Below are 23,716 nucleotides of genomic sequence, written 5' to 3'. Positions count from 1 at the left end.
CGCCAACTAGTTCATTATGGGCCATCAACCAAAAGAAATTTAAACTATTGCACGGAACATGTTATGTTTACACCCACATTGGAATGCGAATTCTTTTTTTTTTTTTTAATTTATTTTGAGAGAGAGAGAAAGAGAGAGAGGCAGAGAGAAAGGGAGAGAGAGAATCCCAAGCAGGCTCCGCACTGTCAGTGTGAGGTCAATGTGGGGCTCAAACTCCAGAACCGTGAGATTATGAGCTGAGCAGAAATCAAGACGCTCAACTGACTGAACCACCCAGGTGCCCCTGGAATGTAAATTCCTACCAAATTGAGCAGGATCCTAGGTTTTGATTACTGACTTCCCAGTTAGACTTTAGGATTTGAAATTCTAAGGAAGTTAAGCTTATATAGATACATATTAAAAAAAAAATTCCTGACTATTGGTCTTCTTTATTAATTACTTCCTTGTAGGTACTCATTTTCCAAAAGCAATCATTTTGAATCAAGCAGCTGTTTTGGATCCATCAATAGTCTGGCTTTTCTGATTCTTTAAAAAAAATTTTTTTTTACATTTATTTATTTTTGAGAAAGAGTGAGACAGAGCGTGAGCAGGGAAGGGGCAGAGAGAGAAGGAGACACAGAATCCAAAGCAGGCTCCAGGCTCTGAGCTGTTAGCACAGAGCCTGACGTGGGGCTTGAACCCACAAACTGTGAGATCATGACCTGAGCCGAAGTCAGACACTCAACCGACTGAGCCATCCAGGTACCCCTGGCTTTTCTGATTCTTAGAAGAAATATAATTTGTTTTCAATGTGTGTTTTGTTTGAAAGATGTAAAATATAGACCTAGAATAAGCTCTACTCCACTTAAGGGATTAAAAAGGAAGCCAAATCAAAATAAACCTACTGGTGGTCCGCCTTGCTGAAGAGGAGATGGAACTGTTGAGAGAGAAGGAATTCTCCTCTCTGTCTCCTGATACACCGCGGCGAGGAGGGAGGATAGAGGAGGGCCTGGGCAGGGAAGAGCGCTTTTCTGGGCTCTTGGTTACTCCATCCTGATTGGGAAAAAAACACATTGGGTTCTCACGAATCTTCAGGTATACAAAGTGATTATGTTAGCCTGGCTAATTTCTTCCTGTGCTGATAGATACATTTCTTTTAATACACACTACTGAATTTCATATACTTATAAGCATTTCCACTTTGAAACTTAGAAGGGTTCCTATTTGCCTAGAGGTGCTATAAGAATCTATTATTCTGGAGTTTGTGCTAATAATTAATCATGAAATTCAAATTCTAAATAACATGGGAAAATAGTAATTTACCTAAGTAATCTCCAGCAAATGAAAAATTTTACTAAAACCTCTTGATAAGCATGAAAACTCATTAATCAGAAAGGACTGGCAGTGGGCATTGCATGATGACAGTTAACAATGAACACTACCGTATGTTGTGCATTTATGTGACAGGAATTCTAAGCACTTTACATCCATTTATGATTTAATTCTTGCCACAAAATACTATATGCATTTTATAGCCAAGGAAACAGGTTGAATCAATGTATGTAATTTTTTCAGAATCACTGAATTAATAGGTAGCAGAGGCAGTATTAAATCCTGATGTGTCTGAGTCCAAATGGTCTATCATATTATATATAATTCATCATTATTATACAATATTACATATTATACATTATATGCTATATGGTATATATATGTACATGCTACATGTTATATATTATGTATAATAGCATATATATTTTATTTTTTTGGTTTGTATCTGAAATTTTACAAGATACCAAATAAACAAATAATAAATTAATAAGGGACAGTATACCTAGATAGAGGCTTTTTTTTTTTTACTGATTAGACTATTAATAACTATTGAAACTTTTATTTGTTTATAAGAGAGTCTATCGTTTATATGTCAAACACTTTAGAGTTTAGTCTCTATTTTTATATATTTACTGAACTGTGTCTTACAACCTCTGAAATTACATTCTTTTCTGAAACTTCAGTTGACCTGCTGCCTTACCTTGTTCCCTGATTCTGAGAATGGCAAACGGTCTGTGGAGCCTGCTGAGGTGGGCTTTATTGAAAAACTGTCAGAAAATGTAGCCCTTTTAGACGTACTAAGGCAGGCTGAGCTGCATCTTGGGGATTTTGAGCTACCCTGAAAGGCAGGAATCTTTGACAAAGTAGAATTCTAGCCATGAAAGAAAACAAACAAAAGCACAAAATAAACAAAACTATGAAGTAAAAGGAAAATAAAAAATGTATAAACATATAAGAAATTAAATACTGACATCTAAAAAGACCACATGATAAATGGTTATAATCAATGACAGAAATGCATATTATGTGAGAACAAGAGATTTTCATTGAACAGATGTTAACTGCAACTAACCTAAGAATGCTCATATATGAGAATACACATTACAATACTCTTCATGAATTCTATGCAGAAAATCTGATTAATCCATAGGTCTTTCAATGATACCATATTTGAAAAATATCTTGAGAGTCTGTTGGAATTGTTCCTTTAATAAATACAACCCTTAAGGTGTATTTATAATAAAAATCTTGATCACATTTCAAGAACTTTAGAACAAGGTATATTTAAGGTCTCATAATGGAAAATACATTTTGTTCTTTCAGATGTCTACATTGACTTCGTCAAAAAAAATTACAGAGTTTATATAAAATTAGTACATTTTATGAGTAAAATGCATACTGGGGGCCAAGTTTTACCATAGAATTGATAACATTTTTATGCATAGATCAGTTTGTACGGTGTCTTACAAATTCTAAAAATGAAAGTAAGCACTAAAGACATTGCCCATAAAAAATCACAGGACTTAAATTACGGGTGTTGCTAGTCCCTGGAGAGATATTTCTCAAGTGGGAATCATCAGGGGGTTGGACATATGGCTTCTAGAGAAAGCTATGCTGACATGTTGCATATTTCACAGGGCACTTTGTTAAAAATGCAGAAAAGTATAAAGAAGCCAAGGAGATTTTGTTTCATTAAGTAATATGATTTCGCTGTTACAAAAATAGCAGTTGAAATCGACATCTTTATTTCGAGTTTTAACCTCCACAGGCACTTTAACAGGGCAGACCCATTAACAGATTGCACAAATCACTTCTCGTTTTCCAGACCCAGCGCCTTGAGCGGGACATGCACCTGGCTCGGCACAAGTCATTCTTTTTTGATTGATGCTACCCACAAAATAGTGAATTACAAAAGTGATACAGGAGAGAAAAAAATGGAATAATTGGATTGCTCAAATTACGAAAGACAACTACTAATCCTGTGCTTAAAACGAAAACAAAAACAAAACAAATACGCAACAAATGAAGGATTATAGGTCAGGCTCACAATAAAGATCAATTGAAAAATCAGAAAGAACTGTTCTGAGGAATGTACTGAAAGTCACAGATAAAAACAGGTTAGTCTTGGGGTTATAAAGGAAATTTATAGGAAGAGGGTGAGGTTGTGAGGGGAAAGAATGTTAAATGAGAAAAAGTTAGAAAGAATGGTGGCCTATCTCTGTTCTTCAGAAAGGGGAGATGGGCATTTATAAAGGAAAAAAATTAGTTCTGTGTAGAAGATGTATATGGTTTCTTTTCTAAGTACAAGCATTTAATGCGAATTCCCAATGAGTTACTTGAAGACCAAGGGACTTGAAAATTTCCTAAATATTTTTCAAACAAACATAACAAATGATCCAAGGGAAAGAGAGAGAGAGAGAGAGACTGAAGAAACAGACTCCGAACTATACAGAACAAACTGATGGTTACCAGAGGGGAGGGGAGTAGAGGGATGGATGAAATAGGTGAGGATTAAGGAGGGCACCTGTGATGAGAGCACCGAGCGCCATAGGGAAGTGTTGAATCACTATGTTGTACATCTGAAGCTAATATTACACTGTATGTTAACCAACTGGAATTAAAAGCCAAAAAAAAAAAACCCAAAAGATTTTCCAAACAATGTCCACTTAAAAATGCTTTTTTTTAATGGGGGAAAGCTGACTTACTTTATCTGCTCCTAAAGACTTCTACCTTTCAAATAACAACAACAATAACAACAACGATCACTGTTTATTGAATAAATACTATGTTCTAAGCACAATACAGTGTACTATTTTATAATTTACTGTATTTATTTTTCACAAAGTAGGATATAGGAATTTTAACCCTCCCTTTATTTTTGGAAAATTAAGACATAGGGAGCTATTTATTAGAGCTAATAAATGTTCAAGACCTAGACCTGGTGTGCTTCATAGCCCTGCTCTTAGCCACAATTCACTAGTTGCCCATCAGAAACAAAAAGTAAAGAGAAATCTTGAAGTTACAGTGTTTTCAAAATAAAGCCCAATATTTATCAAAGCAGTAAATGGAATCTATTGCTTGCCATATGTTCAGGAATATGCCTGGAAACATAAAAATCAATTTTTTAAAATCAACATAAAGTCCTTTAGGTTCAAAATGATATAAACAGTTTGGCTCTCATTGGAAATGTATTTCTATTTTTCATAATAAATAAAAAGTGGAAGTCTAAAATCTGACTAGTTTTTAGAATGCTAAACAAAGAGTTGTGATTTACATGTGACGTCTAAAACCTAGAACATTGTGATGTACTACTGGTTAACATCATGCAAAGTATTTATATTTTTATTTGTACAAAGTTTTGTAATTTTAGGATTTCTTTAATAGTCTTTCTTTTAAGATTTTATTTTTAAGTAATCTCTACACCCAAGTGGGGCTCAAACTCACAACTCTGAGATTGAGTAGCATACTCTACCAACTGAGTCAGCCAGGTGCCCCTCTTTAGTAGTCTTTTAACTTTTTTTTCTTTCAATCAGAAAGGAGTAAAATACTTCATGTTTGCTTTGGTCTTTTGGGAGTTTAAAAAATGATGGTTAATAACATAAAAAGTACAATAAAAAAGAAATATGAAAGACAAACATATGAAGAAGTTAAACATCATTAATGCAACTAAATTAAAACAATATTTTATCCCCATAACTTGGTAAATATAGAAAAAGTACAAGAATATCTAGTAATAATAATGAACATGGGCACTCTTATATACAGCTGGAGAACATATAAGTCAGTAGAACACTTCTAGAGGACAATTTTGATAATGTTAGGAAAAAACTTTAAATGTGGACTTTCTGCTTGAAACAATAATTTCACTACTAGGAAATTATCCTAAGGAAAAGCATATGGATGCATTCACAGATTAAGCCAAAAAGATTTCTAGAGTAATAGTGTTAAAACGACAATAAAAATAGTTTAAAAGTCAAGTAACAGGGAACTGATAATGTATATCACCATAAATAAATAAAACACAATGCAATGTAGTCATTAAAGCGATGTACAAGACTGGTTCATGAGGGGGAAATCTGTTTATTGATTTATTGTTTTAAAATCTATTACAAATTTAAAATCTAATAAACAAATCTATACATTGTTTTAGTAAAAACTGATACACAGTGCTTCCATTTTTGCCATTAAACCTATCAATATGTAGGAAAAAATAAAGATTTATATCAAAATGGTAACTATAGTTTTCTTTAGATAAGGGGACTATAATATATTTTTACTTATATTTGCTCATCTACATTGTTTAATTTTCTCATATTCTTATTTTGTAATAACAATAATGAAAATGTCTTATAACGTACACTTTAGTGTGGATTATAGTGATTTATCTTGATTCCATGAAAAGTAAATAAACTGAGCTTCCCTATTTTTGCCAGATCATTGTGCTCTTTTTTTTTAATCTTACTAAAAGAGAGACAGCCTAAATCCCAGCTCTGCCCTCACCAAGTACTATCAGATGTCATTCTAGAAGATACTGAGACATGCCCAAATGCCATGGAGAATCATTCTGGGCGAATGAACGATTAAAAAAAAATAAATAAAAATAAATAAGTAAGTAAATAAATAAGTAAATAAATAAATAAACAAAATGACATTTAAGAGTAAACATCTGAAGTCTAACTTACAACTAAAGTTATTAAAACATTGCCACCAATACCAAAGGAAGCTTCAAGTGAAGAACAAGGAAAAAACCATTTTACTCACAGAGACTTTGTCCTTTGCCTGTTTAAATACACTGGAAGCCTGAGTTGTTTCACCACCTGTTGCTGTCGAAAAAAGAAGATACAAACAACCCCGAACTTAGTGGCTAAAAACCACACAATGCATTTTTTAATCTCTTTTGGTTATTCAGTTGTGTCAACAGACTAACGCAAAGCAAAATTTTGCTTATTTTGAGATTCAAATTCAGTAACTGAAGAAATCTGAAAACCAACATTATAGCATGTGGCTCCCACTACAATGTGTGCTAATTAATACAACCCAGTGTTTACCAAAGCACAGGTAAGCACACCAAATAACTTCCTATTGGTTACCAAGGTACCTTTAAATCTTATTACTACATAAGCATAGATCCTTTAGAACGGAAGTCACAGAACACCATCCAAATACTGTCAAATTTAAGAAAAGGGGGAGTGATTGGTTTCTAGGGTTGGCATGATGTAAAAGAGTGTTCATGGAGATTCCCAAGCCCTCTTTTTATGGCCAGTGGCATACCTACAGATATTTCTACATTTTATATTCAAACTGTCATGGTCAGCCAACCCCTTTTCCTCTGTACCCCTTCATTTCGCAACATGAGTGACACATTTGTTTGACGTGAAACGCACCACATGAGAAGAAAAACAGCTTGTCAAGGAAAGAAAACATGAGAGGAATTTCAAATTCAGTAATATAGAACATGTTCTACACATGCACTTCCTGTATGAAATTATTACCACATCTGTTACTGTTGTTTCTCTTGCTGCTGTTTAATACCTCTGGTTCCAATTTTAAACTCTACTATCTCCAGCACATTTTCTGTTGATGACTTACCTGACTTGACTCAAATATCTCTCATGATTGAAAACAACCCTTTGTGTTTTAGAAAAACGATCTCGATTTAAAAATTGTGCTTAGAAAATGAAAGGCACAAGCTTGTGTAGTTATTTCTTCCTTAATCTTCTTTCATAAGGGAAAACGTCAGGGCGGAAAAATCTAAAGCTTATAAGCACTCCAAATGAGTTTCAAAAAGGTTTCTTATGTCACATGCAGCTCTCACACACAAAAAAACAACTGTCTACAAGATGCTATATGCTATTTAGGACTGGCTAGTAAGATTCAGATTCTGGAATGATTTTTTTATTTTTTTTTAAGAAGCAGTGCAAATGATGCTTCCCTAATGTATCTGTAGCATTTCTTAAATTTCTGCGACATAGAGCTTGCTTCAAGCCAATGACATCTAGTGTTTGGTATATGCTTTCTGCTTTAGTATCTTAATATCTGAACAGACTAAGATTCTAATTAGTCCAAACATCTTAAATTTCCCTTAATGAATGAGTTAAAAAGGTGTTTACTCTCAATGTGGTAAATCGAATACCAATGACATGTAGACACTTCACCAAACCATTTGACATTTCCTCTAAAATTTCATAATCCTGATACACTCTTTCATCCTTTTACGTATGATATCTGATTTTGATGCCCAAACCAAGAGAGTCTGTCAAGCATTTGTCTAATTAGAAGAAAAATTCCGAGTTTAATGCAAATGAATTAAGATGTGATATAAGAGTTAGAAATAGCATGTTAATGTCTAATTTAGAAAAGCTCCTCATCCTGAACTTCTATCATCAAGGTTTCTTTATAATTCTGAGCCTTCCACTTTCAAATACTTCCTGAAAGACTGCTTCTTGAAGGAAAGCTCATGAGATGATTACCATATGAGGAACACAAATATAAAAAACTTGTAATTTTACTGACTATCATAAAACCATCAATTACCTTGATCTTCTTTTTCTTACAAAGGTTAATGCTGCTCTTAACCTTTAAAGCCATCCAAAGGTTTATATAAAGGCACTTCCAATATACACTGTAAAGGTAAATATTCCTTTCTGATTTAGCAATCTGATATCTTATTTTCTAGACTACAAGTGTGCTACTTAATAAATGCTAAAATAAAATGTATTATAAATTAAGATTATCCGAGGGTAATCACACACTTAAAGTAAATACTTGGTACTGAAATTTAGGAATAGAGTTCGCATTATAGATATTTGTATGCACTTTTTTTTTTTTGTTTTGTAATACGTTTTGCTCCTTCATTTCACTACTTTTTCAAGGGGAGTTAAAAACAAGTGTATTTGGAGAAGACAGAAAAATGAGGTAGTGAAATATAAATGCACCTAAGTTCTAAGAGATTCAGGGGGAAGGAGTTTTATCTGGGAATTCTGAATACTAAATTATATCAGAAAATTAGCAGTTTGCATCCAACACATTTAAGAAAATCCCAATGACAAAAAGTCAGTGAAGAGATGGAGTACAGTGAACTGAAAGCCTTGCTAATTTTGGATACGAAAAATAAAATCTGATGGGATGACCAGACCATTTCCTTTCCTTTTCTTTTTCTTTCATCTGAAGCAAAGTAATTTTGAAATCACAATTTTACCCCAGATTTGCTTTTCATTTCCAATCTTGAAATCACTGTACATTCTTGGTAAATTCATCAACATCAGTAACAGATTTGGCAGTAACCATGTAGAAAATAGAACAAATATAGTATGGGTTTAAGCATGAGAGAGAGAAATAAGCAAAATAATGAGAATGCATACCACAGTCCTATTCATCGTCATCCTCTAACCAAACACACAGAATGAAAATAGGAATCCCCAGAACGTGACACTAGAGCACAATGCCAAGATAAAATCACTGCTAAGTCTGAGCATAACAAAGAAACAGATGGTCATGACCTCTTCTGCAGGGAGGAGAAAAAAAAAAGAATAATGATACAAGACACTTAATAGCAAAACTGTTCATGACTGCTAAGATTCTTGGAAGAAAAACAAAATGAAGAAGCTGCTACGGTAATGAGATAAAAAAAATACACATCTATGTTTGCCAGCCACATTGCACAATTGAACAGTCACCTGTCGTTTTCCGCTTAACACAGGAGAGATGAGTTGGTCTAGTATATTTGATAGCAGGTTTTAAAATGAATTTCCTGGAGGGAGAGTGGGCCTGAACTTCTGTTTTTTTAGCAAGTTCAGCCTTCTTATAAACTGCTATGAATAAAAAAAAACACACACAAAAAGCATACCATCAGGAGAAAATAAACACTTGGAGCAAAACCGAACGAAATTTCATAAATAATTAGTTACCACTGTAAGGAAGTTTCTTTTACAAAAGAGTAATAACAAATTCAAAAACATTTTGAAAGAAGGGATTGTTAAATGAACCTTTTTTCCTTCTCACTTCATCTCTGGAGACTGTGCTAGGTTCCTTTTTAGCTATTTTTCTTTCAGGAGTGGAAATTCTGCCTCTCCCGGTTTTAAAAGGCTTTTCTTTTCTATGTTTCTCAAGAGATGGTCTCCGAGCTTCCTTTTCAGCTTTCTCCTCTTTAGGAATAGTTTCTAACTGTTCTGTCATGATGCTCCTATCATCATCTGTGGATCAAAGCAAACCATGACAACAACAACAACAACAATGAAAACATTAGTAACAAATGTACAAAATCCTTCATATATTTAACAAAATGCAAAATCGAGATAAAGGGACATTTTAAAAAATGTTTAAAATCGAAAAAATCCATTAGGTTATGGGATTTTATTTGGAAGTAGAAAATTAAAAAAAAAAAATGCACACCTTGAGTGTCCACCCAGAGGCTGTCAGCATCCATGATGGAATCATCAATGGTGGTTTCATCTTTGTAATCGTCATAGGTTTCCGTCTTATATTCTGAGAGGGCAATCTCTTCTCTCTCAGGGGAAGCTGGAGCCTCCGGGGAGCCATCCTTGGGTTCTGCCTGGGCTTCGGCTGCCTCTTCTACTTCGAGCTCTTCTTCGGCGTGGGGGGACGGTCTCCTCTCCACCTCAGGCTGCTCTAGGGCTGCAAAACGCACACTGTGGGAACCTGACTCCCCTTCTTCAGTTGTGGTTTGCACTACAGTGATAAAATCATCCTCGATGGTTACCACGGACTCGATGACTCCTTTGTGCTCACCGGGGCAGGTCTCCACAAATTCCTCCCGGACACCTGCGATTCCCAGGTCGGTAATCTGAAGGGTGTCTGAGCGGAAGAGCAGTTTATCATATTCTCCCCGGGCTTCTATCTCTTCTTCTTCACTCTGAGCCTCTGCTGGTTCAGCCCCGATGGCTTTAGGTAATGGCTCAGTGACATCGGAGGGAGTGACAGATATATCTGGGGCCTCTTTGCTTTCTTCTTTTGGCTGCTGAATAAATTCCATCTGGACATCAGCTCTCTCATCTGGGGCTAAATCAGCCTCTGAAACAGCAGGTGCACAAGGTATTTCCACTGACAATTTGATGGCAATCTCATCTTGAATTAGAGAGGATTCTGGGGATGTTTCCTTCTTGCCCTCATCAGCTTTCAAAGACTCCATGGTGAGGCTCTCATGCTCACCACTGGACTCGTAGGACTCTTCTTTGTCCACAGCCTCCTGGTGCACCAAGTCAGGCTTGGCCACCTTCTCCTTGATTTCTGTCTCACTGGTTTTAGTGCCTTCTTTCATGTGGCCAGGATCAACACTCAGAAACATATCTCCCTCCTGAGGTACTGCAGATGAGGGGGTGAGATCTTGTGTAGCTTCGAGTTGAAGTTCTGTTGCTTTTCCAGCATCTATGGTCAGTCCTGCAGCCATCTGTCCAAAGTCACTGATTTTAACATCTAATTGACCCTGGTCAGCTTTCTGTGCAATGACATCCAGTTCTGGTTCAGCTTTTTTGGATGGTTCCACCTCAGCTATCTCTGGGACTGAACTAAGACCTGTCTCAGCTTTCTCAGCCGCAGGAGGTGATGTGTCTTTTGATACGGGCAGTTCTTTGGTCGAAGGGTGCTCGTAGGTTACTCCTAATCCAAATGTTTCGACTTTATCACTGGCCTCTTCCGTTGCCTTGGCATGTTCTTTTGCATCAGCATGTTCTTCGCTCTTTTCTAGTACAGTATCCAGCTTATCATTAGCTTTCCTCTCCTGATCAAACTCCCTACCCAGTACTGATTTGTCACCAGGGATATGTGGGGATACTTCTTTCTCAGCACCAAACTCATCTTTGACTCTGCCGGCAGCTGCCAATTTTACTTCAATCAACGAAAGGTCTGTGGCTAGATCTCTTCGCATTTTATCATCAGTGCCTTCGTAAAAGGAACCACTCTCCCCTGACAGATTCTCACTGTCTTGAACAGGTGATGGCAGTGGGACAGTGTACTTATTGAACACACAGTAACCCAAGTCTTCCAGCTGACTGTCTGTTTTAACAACGACATGGTTTTCATCAGTGACAGGGGGCAAGCCGGCGCTACTCTCCTCAACCACAGTCTCTGATGGGACTGATTTCCTCCTGGCAACCTCAGCATCTGCACTCACAGAGGCTAATCTTGACCTTGTGCCTGCCAGGTCTAGCATTTCAGGCAGGTCAGGGGCCATGACAGTGCCATTTTTGTAATAATCTTTGGCTAGGAAAGGTGACTCACACGATGTCTCAACTTGAGCATTTTCCTCTCCGGTAGCTTTTTCTCCCTCTATCTGTTCTTCTTCCTCTTTGCTTTCTACTGGGAAACATGGGGCTTTCTCAAGTGCAGGGGTTGTGGCTGGAAGGTAATCATCCCCTTCGTCCATACTTCCGCTAGTGTTCGTTAGAATATCAGAAGCCAGAGGAGAAAGATCATGTCCCCGACCAAAGTTAAATCCAAGGGCTATGGAATCCAGGCAAGACATGGGCAAATTGATTGACATGCTTCTTTGTTCTATTGCAGACCTTCCACCAAGTCCTAAACTCCTGCTTAATGTCAAGTCGTCCTTATTCTTACTGTGGAGATCCCTTTTCTCCCCATACACTTTTGGATCAATAGTAAACATTCTTTCTTGAGGAGAACTGGGTTCTTCAGGCACCTCAGATGGATAACTCTGTGCAAGAGTGCTATACCCTGCTTCTTGTGCTGGAGCACTGGGCTGGGGTTCTTTACCTGCCTGAAGTCCCTTGTCACCGTTTTTATATGCAGGAGATACGGTATCAAAAGGCTCTTGGGCACTTTCTCTTGTGTCACTTAGTTCATAGTAATCACTGCCTGGCTGGATGCTTTTTGTCACTTCTTCTTTCAAGGCAGATGTTTCAAAATACTTGGACATTCCTGACTTGTCTTCATAAAATGGCATGTCAAGCTCAGCTGACGTTTCAGCCCCAACCACTTCAACCTTATGATCTTTATCAGCAACTTTTTCTTGAAAAAGGTCCTGGGTTGCACTCTGTTCACTTACTGCAGCTGGTTCGGTCATGACTTTCTCCAGTGTCTTGGAGGTCATGGCTGAATCTGTAACTGTTTGCTCCAAATTTACAGGGAATGAGTCCTGTTTTAGTGTATCTGTGGTAGTGTCTTGGCCTTTCTGTTCTTCATTCGAGAGGGTGTGCTCCACGGAGGGCTGAATTATGCCTGTTTCTTCATCTGTCAGTTTGGGGGGCTCACTCTCTTTTGGCATGGCTTCTTTGTCAGAGATGGTCGTTTTCTCTTCAAGCTTTAGCTGAGACTCCTTTTCAGTAAGTGTAGCTTCCTGTCCACTGAGGGTTGAGATCTCTGTTTTCTGCACACTCTCTTGCTTTATCGCCCCTTTTTCTTCTCCTAATACTTTCTCTGGGACATATTCTTCCACAGTTGGAATGTGGGCATCTTTGGGTAAGGTGATTGCTTCTGAGGCTGGTGCTTCTGCCATTTTGTCAGGTTTATCCTTATGAGGCTCTTCAGCTTTAGAACTATCTTTGGCAGTCACTGGGCCACTGGTTTCTTCCAGAGATTTCTTGTCATCTGGCTGCAATAGGGCAGGGGCAAAGGGTGATGCTTCTGCAACTATTTCATTCTTTATGACATCTAAAGGAAGAGTGAAGCTTCCAGCCTGAAAGGGACTTGGCATGGGAGAATCAAATTGTTTCCCTTCCCATTTGGGGATATCCTCAAACACATCCTTTCCCTTCATGGGTGTTAGGGGGCCAGGTGATATGGGAGCAGCTAAACCCCACTCATCTTTTTTTGCTTCTACTGGCATTTCGATGAACCAGTCCTTTTGCTCTTTTGGAGCTGGGGGCTCTGCAGAGAGGTCAATACCAGGCACCACCAGGCTGGGTTCTGTCTTCTGTTTCATGTCTTCCAGCCCGGCACCAAGAGCATGCCCAAACAGGGCGGTGGGTGCTTTTTCTTCTTCTGTGCCTTGCGTGTCCTTTTTATCAGGGGAAGTTTTAGTCGTCTCAGGCTGAGAAGCTAAGGCAGCATGTTTAAGGTCTTCACCAGGCTTACTGTGTTCCTCTGACTCCTTTTCCTTCTTGTCCAATGGCTCAGCTGGGGAGGGAGTCAATTCCTGCTGATCATGGAACTCCATCTTCGAGGCTGGAAGTAAACCTGAAGTAATTGGGTTGATTTTTAAACAAATAATAGGCAAGTGCTTTCAGGCAGTAAGCTTAAAATTATATTTTGAAATGACAAATGAATGGTAGGGTAAACAAAACAAAACAAAATGAAACTATGGAACATGCAGGCATGCTACCCATTTAAAAATCAATATGAAAATGTCAGGACTGAGATATATTTGTACTGCTAAAATGGACTCCTGTTGAGAATCTATGCATACAGGAATTGTAGTTAAGTGTGTAGTTTGAATACTCCTTTCTCCTTTATTTGGTCTTTCCTAAATAGTATGTCATGTATATTGTAGTGGAAAAAAATTTCATGTGCCTTCTACAGACAAAAATCATAAATTAAAGAATATTGAATAAGTCAGTAACATTACGGTATAAAAATACATTAAGGACTAACTATGAAAAAGGATGAATGTCTACTGAACTTTTCATTTTTGTTCTCGTTTAAAAATGAACTGGCAGGCCATGGGCAGAGTGCTAATTAATTCATAATAAGTATCAATAGTTTCAATTACCTTGATTTACACATGCCAGGGCCAATTTTTTGAACACTGAAAGGTTACTGACATAATTTTTTAGAGATCATCTGAGATTAAATTTCAGGAATATAAATAAATATTTATGATATTTATCTATAAATATATTTTATATAAATATTTATAATGTAAATAAATATTTGCTATTAACTTTATATGATATGACCTAAAAGTCGACAAATCAATTTGTACCACAAATTCAAAATTCTTAATTCCTAATCATTTTAGTTAACCTACATGACAGATATAAGAAAATCTAAATTATATTGTTAATACTGGGATGTCATGTGAATACACATTTCAAAAAGAGTCAGTTATTATAACATCTTTCTCTCCCTGGTCATGACCTCATTCTCTGGAACATGACTAATGATGAGACACTAAGTAGTATTGGCTTTAAAGATGCTTCCCAGAAATTAAACAACTCTTTTTTCAGTTTCGGTTTGTTCACTAACCCGAAAGGTTTTAGAGTCTCACTTTTGTCACAGGTATTTCACTGTGATCTTTAGGGCTAAATGTAATTATCTGGAAAAGATTTGGGGCAAATAAGAAAATTCAGTCATCTCTCGAAGAGCAAGTGTATGGATCATCATTACCTTATATACTTGTGTGTCCTGTTGTAACAATAGAAAAGAAATACTTTATGAACTTCTAATAAAGGTTAGATGAATGAAAACTCAAGAGATATGGTGATGGTCAAAGAGGTTGGCTGCCATGGAGAGGAAATGATATGAGAAGCATCAGCAGGAGCTTTTAAGGAAACCAAACCAGTATTCATCGAAGCATAAAAAATATAGCACACTGCGGTTGCAAACAAAAACAATTCTACCATTTAAGCCTCTATGTGCCAAGATCCAACTCTACGATTTGAAAGAAAAGCATATGAATCGCTGTCTCAAAAATAAAAATAAAAATATACATGTATTAGCAATGTGACTGGCAAACACTTGAGATGAGGGGGCGGACAAAAAGCTCACACAGCATCGTCAGCCTGGCCGCAAAGCGTATCGTATCATGGCAAAGTAAAATCAAGAATCAGCTGCAGCGGTGGAAAACCTAGCTGCCACACAGCACCTGTGCAAGCCACACTCTGCCCGTTAAACCTAAAACAGCGGTCTTGGGACCATGAGAAGACCAAGCAATGGAATAGCATTGGAAAGGCATCAGGTTGGTAAGCTGCCGGAGAGATCATTTGCAACAAAACACATGCAAATCCTAGGAAAGACACACCTTCCCCAGCAGAGGAAGGGATTTTTACTTCTGGAGACACCTCCGAGACCTCTTTTACACTTTTCTCCTGTGGGGCCCCTGCTGGGGCACTCTCTTCAGGAACTATTTGGGCCTCCGCACTAGACTCACTGAGGCCCTTGGGTTGGTCTGAGGCCTTGGCAGCCCTGCACTCTTTCCCAGGAAGAGTGGCAGGTTTCTCTTCCTCAGCCATTGTTCCCTCTAGCGTTTCTTCTTCTTAGGGATGAAAAAGATGTTGACATCATGACCACAGAACAATACACAAAATGGCAGAAATATCATTCAAGGAACACTTTCAGCTCCATTATGTTGACCTCACCAGAACCTCTTTTCCCATTTGGATGAGCAAATTAATATTCTAATGCAACGTGCATTACGTATTGCTTGGGAAATTATTATATATAATCTGCTAATAATGATGCCTTTTACACTCTTGATAAAAGACTGTTTTGTTAAAAACTTGAGAGCTGAAAGGGTTTTATTGCTCTATTACCCTTGGTGGAAATGGCAGGAAGTGGCACACGTATAGAAAGCTCGCTGGAAATAAGAGATGATGCTGCTGGACGATGGATGATCATGAAAAGATAGATGCATAGATGTACTGAAAAATACCTTTACATTTGTTAGACACCTGCTGTTTTCTCCAATGCAGTAAGCCCCTACATATGAATTTCTTATTACTTTACTTAAACCATGCAAACTTCAGTAAAGAATCTTTGGGAATTAAAAAAACACCTGGTCTCAAAATGATAGCCACCAACTACCTTAACAGCTTTATCATGGAATCCATCAAAACTATTTTATTTAGTATTTAAAAGCAGAAGTATTTAGTATTTAAAGCTTCAGACTGTACTTTAATTTGTTTAATATTTTTAAGGCAAATGACTTCCTGATTCAATTTATTTTACCTTCCTTGCATCACGTGGTATCAGAGAATGGGTAAGCAAAATATTGTGAAAAACAAGGTCCAGGTAAAATGTAATCTTCCCACTTAGAAAAGTCTACCTCTGCAACACAACTGTTACCCTATTGCTGAAACCCTTAAAAAACCAATAATGTAGTTCATGTATACTTCTCTTTGATCCTGAATAAGAAAATGTGCATATTACCTATAAAGTCTTATTTCTGCAATTCAAAACAAAACCACCAAGATAACTGAATGGCAACTAAACTGCCAAAATATCCTCCCAAAAGATGTATACCACATGGAAAAACGTTAACAATTAAAATGTAGAAAGCACACTTATGAAGGCCATGAATTGTCGTGTTTATTTGCGTCTCATTTGCACTTCAAATACCAATAAAATAAATCCCATTTTATTCCTTAAGAAATTAGAGGGAGATATATAAGCTGTTTTATAGTTCTCCATATGAAAGATTCTTATGAAATTCTCATGAAACAATTATACGTTATTTAAATGGCCCGGTGAGAAAGACAACAGATGGAAAGGAAAGGAATTTTCTTTTCTTTTCTTTTCTTTTCTTTTTGAGAAATATTAAAATTCTTGGGTGGGGGAGGGGAGAGAAATACTTCATCTATTTCCTGCCATTTAGCACCCAGCCACTTTCATTTTTATCATTTAATTATGTAAGTAACATTTTAAAATTTCAGGCTCCAAATTATTATTAAGGCCATTTTTACAATGCATAGAATTAGAGATTTTGATTACAGATGATGAGACTTTTAAAGTCACCTTGTTGTATAAAGTCTAATCAATTTAATCGACATGTTTTCCAAATCTACATAACCTTTTAGCTTTCCCTTTCCTTATTTCCTATAAATCATGTTTATTTCCACTGCACTTGTCCTTTATTCAAAATTTCATATATTTCTCTTAATTGTGGTAAGTTCACGCTATTGGAAGAACTTAGTACGGGTTAGATTTCTCTGTCAGAGTGTCCGAGCCATTGGGGCTCTTTGTTTTCCAAAGCACCCTTGAAGAAGTTTATTATCATGAATGTAGCTGGTAAGCTATGCATTTATTCCCTGTTGCCTTGGAACTATCGGCCCTTACATTAAATGCTGTCTCATATGAAAATAAACTCTTCATGCAAGCAAGTCATTTCTCCCTATTTGAGAATAACCTCTTCACCTATGCAAAAAATGTTTTTAGCTCTAATTTTGTTTTCCTTTACAAAACTACCTAATTAGAATGAGATAAATTGCAGCCCACCACCCACCTTTTTTACTCTCATCACAGCCAGGTGTACACTAGGGTCTTCTAGCTTTATGAGGGTGGGATGATGACAAAGGCTGTGGATCAGTTCCTTCACTTTAGCCCAGGTCTGCTGATGTTAGCCAATATTCAGTCACCCGGGGGAGCCTCTCTACTTTCTGTAGAGGATTAAGTGTTTTGGAGAAATACATTCATTTTGTAACATTAATTCTGTTCCAAACAGATTCACAATCTTTCCCTTCTAAAGAGCTATTGTATTAACATGGCACTAAAAAGGAGGCTAATTCTATTTAAGTCTGGTCCTAGTAATATTATGTACCCAAAGAGGAAAAATTATATACAGGATCCTCTTCTTCAGTTTGAGTAAGAGGATATATTCTTCCCCCACTGATTTATTTACAGGGAGCAGAAAGGAGTCAAACTTTAATTGAACTCCTTTTGCTCCCTCCATTTCACTCCCCCATCTTTTTTGCCTTCTTCTCAGAAGCAATGATACAGAAAAAGAAAACACTCACATGCCTCAAATAAGGCTTCTTGTACATGAGGTATTTCGCTAGACATACAAATTATATAGGGACTTCACTTTCATGTGGAAAAAACAGGCTCTTTCCCCTCCCACCCCACATACAAAGGTACACTTAGTATGATGCATGTGGTCAAAGCTGCAGGCTGGGGAGGAGGAGCAAAAAGGGACCATGCTTGGTTCACCTTTCTCCTGGCCTAAGTGGGCCTCTGCACTCTGCGCTGGGACACTGGGGAGCACACTAGAGGTAGTCCATTGTGAGCTGAACAAAGGATGCTCATAGTACTCCTCATCGGAATTGCAAGGGTCATCATCAGGCACAGACACCGAGATGGAGGGGGCTAGGAGCCTACGCCTCTCCCCGCTGGTGGCAGGTTCATGGCTGGGGAAACTGTGTAGAGGACCCACTTGATCCTCAGCCCCTTCATCTACAAACAGACACACAGGAAGAAACTGCAGGGAGAACTGGACAAGACAGACACAAGATCAGACGAACGAGACAAACACCTGCACAAGGACACAATGGGCTACAGAACCAGCAGAGCGGGATGGAGGGGAATTAGCAAGACCAAGCTGATGGAGGATGGGAGAGAGTGAATGTTTCATGCTTCAGCAGCCACTGAATTTACACTATGCCTTAGGTAACCTTGCCATTGATTTAATAAATCAAATGCGCTAACACCCTTTACTGTATACATAGTAGAAATGGTCTATACATTCCCCTCAAACAAGTCAGAATAACCACAAAAACACTGGAATAGAAACAAAGCATTACAATACAAAAGCAGTATTTGGAAGAAATGTTTTCAAGCAGGTTCTTTTCATGCTTCTGTCAATATTTTTATGAGTTAAAAAAGAAGAAAAGTGTTAGGACCTGATGCTATACAATTATAGAGGAAAACAGTCCTGTTTGAAGCACAACCTTAATTATCTAGGATGCTCACATAGTTAGCACTTTGGTTAATTTAATTTTTTGTTAATGACTTTCACCAGAAAGCCATTTTTAATTCCAATCCAGTTGAGAAAAATCTATAGTGTATTATTCTTTCCTGTCTTGCTAAGGAGAGCACAGTGGCATAGCTCCATAGATCTTTCTTTGGATGCCAAATCCTAGGGGTGTCCTTTCTAACACTGGTTCTCGTTTGCATGACTGTGAAGGTAGACGGTTTTAAGAAAGTCCCTAATAATATAAATCATTTCCTCTTCTTTTTCTTCTGAAAGCGTAAAAGTGATATACTTAGCTGAGAAGTTCCACAGAGCTGGATTCAGATTCACCAAGACTTTATTCTATGTGATTTCATTTGCACCTCTGGCTCTTGGCTGTCTTTATATTTTAAACCCTCATTGCATATTTCTCATTGAAATGCTAAAAGAACTGCTCTCACTTCTATCCTTTCCAGTGTCTTGGCTTAGAAATCAGCCTTATTTAAATATATGTCCTTAAAAACACAAGTGTAGGTTAGTCTGCTCGCTCTTGGACTCTGGTATATTTCGTGAGCTCTAAGGATGATGACAGCAAACAATATTCAGCTTCTGATGTGGTATACACACTACATCTCAGGCCTACATGACAGGTTACTGAACTTACTAATCACTATTTGTTTGCTTATAGAGAGAAATAAGTTTTAAATTTCATAACTTTCAATAATGAGAATGATTAAGATTTACTGAAAGTCTGTGTATCTGTCTGTATAATTTTTATTTCTATCAAAACTTAAGCAGATGGATTAGAGCATTTATTTGAAAATGCACTGTATTTTTAGGGCAGTAACTAATTTTCAGCAACAAAGTCCTGCCACCTGGAAATAAATCTAAAATCATAAGGATACTAAAATAACATTTTATAGAGGGAATGCTTTTAATCTTTTGAGCACATTATTTACTGATTGTTCCATGTTATATTTTTGGGGGCTGGGTGCTCAGAACTTTCTCAGCCATGATGCTTATTATATCAGGGGGTAGCAGAACTCTAAAATTACATTTGATATTCTTAGTTCAACTCGGCACGATTTCTCAGCTGAGCAGATAATTGACTGAGATAATTGGCCTACAACACTGGCTGAATCATAAGCCCCAGGCTTGTCACATGTCCTAGCCATTCATATTTCCTCCAGGACTCCTTAAGGCTCTAAACACCTCATGTACGCAAGTTACTTCTAAAACTTCCAATATGCTCAATAGATTGCATGGATTATCAATAAGTGAAAATGGCATATTTGTCTCTCTGCTTTTCAACATTTTCTGGGGAGTAGGGGTTAACTATAATGTAAAATGAAAGAGTTTAAAGCTGAGAGCTGGTAGTTTAAAGGCAATACTCCTTGAATGCATTAGCCTTTTGAAGATTTTGATCTCCTCTTTCTTGTTGCCATTGCTTGTTTTCGAAAGTGCCAAAATGTGAAAACAGTACAGAGTCTTGCTTCAGATCTGTACCATTTCAAAGAAACAGTATTTTCTATTCTGAAAACTTTGACTCTAAACAGATAACAACAAAAACAGCAAAAAACTTTAAGGACTGCAGTGAAAAGGAGCTTCTCTGTAGTATTTGTATGGCCAGGCAACTCCAAAAAGAATGAATGTCTGGCAAAGTCCAGTCTTGGTACTATTAGCTGTAGGTGCTCCAAGTCTCTGTTTTGGACCTATGAGCCTCAAGTCCATCTACAAGTTGCAGAGATGTGCTAGGGAAGTTATACTAAGAGGACCATGGCTAGCTAAGACCAACCAGTGTGCTTGGTTCCAACAATAATGATAAAAGAAATAGATCTTATTTGCTACGGAATCGTGAATGGCAGGTGTTCTTGGTTCACATCCAGTGGAGGTGGGATACATACTAATTATAATTAAATAAATTATTTATTTTGGTATGGTTTCAAAAAAAAAAAAAAGCAAATTGGTCCAGGAGCTTAAACAAAAAAAACCTTCATTGGAAGATCACTTCCATTTCTTAGACCTACATTAAGAACCAAGAGAAGAATGGCTTTAGGGACACAGTGGGCTATGACTGCAGGGACTGAGATTTGGATTGCAATCCTGAATTACTAGCCATGACATCCAGGGGCAAAAAGTGGAAGTGAATATATCTATCTCTGTGGGCTACTGGGAGGATTAAATGAGGAGATATCTGAGAAAATGCCAAGTGTGATGCTGGACTCCATGTATGTTAGCATCTTTGTCTTCGATATACTCAACTTGTCATGTACCTGTGCTTTCCATTCATTTGATACACCAAGGCCAGACTTGAGAGATTTATAAAAAGTAAATTCATCTCATAAGTTAGTTTTGTTATTTATGGTCAGGATTGAATGTTTCCTTTTACTAAAAGTACACCTGTTTTGGGAGAGGGACTCTGCTTTCACCATGAAATATTCTATTTCATTTGATAATGTGATATTTCAAAGGATATGGTTACCTGATGAATCTTGGACTTTTACATAGTTCTGTTGCATAATGATAATATTCAGAAATGAAGCTTACCTGATTTCAGTGGAGGAGTACATCTCCCTGATTTGTTTTCGTACAATTTTTTTTTAAAGCATTGGAAACTCTATATTGAGTTAAAGTAAGATTTGCCACATAAAACCCAGCCTTGGTCTGTCTGTACCCTTTGGTACAAATGAGTAGTCACTTTGTAATAGACACGGAGTCTCTTGGGGTATCAGTGACTTCGTGATTTTGCCTGTCCTGGCATCGTGGCTTCTGTCCCACCACCTGGGGCAATTGGCTCTACTTACATTGTTCTCCACTATCTCTAAGCCCTTTCCATTCTGCAAGCTTTTGCTGCCCAGAGTGAGTTGGAAGGAAAAATACTTTCAGATTAGCAATGATAACTTTACGACATCACTGACACAGGAAAACACCACCCTAGGATTCTGGAGCAAACCTAAGAGGGCAGAAAGTTTCCTGGTTCTATTTTCAGATGATTCCATTGTTCTTGCACAGGCTTCCAAATTCTAACAGTTCAGTCCAAATGACAACTATTATTGGTTAGGCCAAAAAGAAAAAGGAGATTAATCTGAAAACATGACAACTAGTGCAGTATTAATTGATTCACTGTACCTGAGTTTCCTTTTAAGTGTGCTACTGATTTATTTTTGCCATCAAAATCCCTTTGTTTCCCCAAATAAGCACACATTCTGAGAATTATTATTACATCAATTATAATAAATGCATATTCATAACTTACAGTAATTAACATCTTAAATTATTTTTGGTGGAAGCGTTCATGCTTCCCCTTTGGGAAAGAACAGATTTAAAAACTTTTGATAACATAAAAATAATCACATCCTCAAAAACATTGAATTACTCAATTTAATCTAAGAGCTCTCTTACATTTGTATAAATGAATTGGCAGTCACACGCCTTTAGATTAAAGTTTCCTTGAGGGTGTGTTGAGGTAGGTAAAAAAAAAATCTTGCAGATGAAAAACCCACATACTCCTTTTCCACCCAACCTGCTATGAGCTATACATTAATAGAATTTTTCCCAGGTCTTTGCAAACCAATTGGTTTGAAAAACTGAAGAGTTGAATCTTGTCTTGTAACTTTTCACTATTTATTTTCTGATAAACAAAACCTAAAAAAAAATTATACGTGCTTTCAGGGTGGCCTAAAATCAGACAGGGCTAGTAGAATTACCTAGACCCATATCTTTCACATGTATAAGAATATTACTTGATCTTTTAAATTAATGAGGTAGAGTTTATAAGGGACATATATTTTTTTCATATAAGTAAAAAATGGTTATCCTTTGAAAAGCAAATCATTAGGCCTTCATATAGTTTAATGCTTTCTTTCGAAAAAATAAAAAAGTAATAATTCAATAAAAATACAAGTTTGGTTTGAAAAATGTTAAGGATAAAATATCTTGGATCATCTTCAATAGGAAGTAAGTTGGAAATGTCCCCAAATATACTCAAAACAACTTGGGGAAAGCAATCTCGAAATATAAGGAAATAGTTACTCTGGAAAGTGTATCAAAATATGAAAACGATTCTATGACTTATTTATATTTTCATTATATGCACGATAGCACCAATCAGAAAGCAGATTGGGTGAATTCCCAGGCAGATAGATGGATTCTACTACCCTTTCTGCTCCAACTCCCATATAAGAGTAAGAAGAGTAAATTATTAGCTTTCCAGCCGATTTTGGAGTGAACATCATACCCAAGTGACCATCTTGAGTTAAGAAGATTCTCTGATACTTGAAAGGCTTTAAGTAGAGGCTCAGAAACATTTTCAATGGCCTGAGGGAAGTACAGCTGTCATGGAAAGTTCTCCAGCGCATCCCCAGTGAAATCCAGGCTCATGAACCAAGTTGGCTACCGCTGACTCTTAAACTCCTTCACTACTCAACCCCTTTCTCACTACCCAGTAGCCATGTGAAGTCTTTAGTTGCTAGAACACTTCATGTTCTTGTCCACCTGAGTTCCGCTGCATGTCCTGGTCTCTTCACCCCAAATGCCCTTTTCCCTGCATCTTTGCTTGACCAACTCTTCCTCATGCTTTTGAGCTCAGCTCCTTAACTGTCTTCTCACCATCCAATAAAACAAGATTTCCCTTGTTCTATCTTAAAGCTCTATTCTTTTCCTCCCTAGTGCTAATCCAACTTGAAATTATTTGTAAGCTTATTTATTGGATTGCTGTTCTCCACCAGACTCTGTGCTCCTTACAAGCAGGGATCATGTCTGTTTTGCCCACTAGTGTATACTTAGAATGTAAAGAGTACTGGGAACACTGTAGGTGCTCTGAAAATACGT

The 23,716-nt window shown here is 37.2% G+C and overlaps 1 protein-coding gene across 43 annotated transcripts in view; it reads right to left on the bottom strand.

Moving 5' to 3' along the window:
- MAP2 (microtubule associated protein 2) overlaps positions 1-23,716 on the bottom strand; it is a 280,818-nt gene that overhangs the window by 26,280 nt on the left and 230,822 nt on the right. For 14 of the 43 annotated variants that reach the window (XM_027051957.2, XM_027051936.2, XM_027051922.2 and 11 more), the window contains 7 exons: positions 15,245-15,478; positions 9,703-13,461; positions 9,297-9,503; positions 8,988-9,122; positions 6,073-6,134; positions 2,012-2,182; positions 885-1,032 (listed from right to left, as the gene is read on the bottom strand). In XM_027051957.2, the coding sequence (XP_026907758.2) occupies positions 885-1,032; positions 2,012-2,182; positions 6,073-6,134; positions 8,988-9,122; positions 9,297-9,503; positions 9,703-13,461; positions 15,245-15,478 (4,716 nt within the window). The remainder of the gene's footprint in view (positions 1-884; positions 1,033-2,011; positions 2,183-6,072; positions 6,135-8,987; positions 9,123-9,296; positions 9,504-9,702; positions 13,462-15,244; positions 15,479-23,716) is intronic. The other 29 variants (XM_053215726.1, XM_027052061.2, XM_053215730.1 and 26 more) reach the window with 18 other exon arrangements.

Source organism: Acinonyx jubatus, chromosome C1 (genome assembly GCF_027475565.1).
Source record: "Acinonyx jubatus isolate Ajub_Pintada_27869175 chromosome C1, VMU_Ajub_asm_v1.0, whole genome shotgun sequence".
Lineage (NCBI taxonomy): Eukaryota > Metazoa > Chordata > Mammalia > Carnivora > Felidae > Acinonyx > Acinonyx jubatus.
The sequence above is the reverse complement of the archived record's forward strand: the minus strand, read 5'-3'. Positions and strand labels throughout refer to the sequence as shown.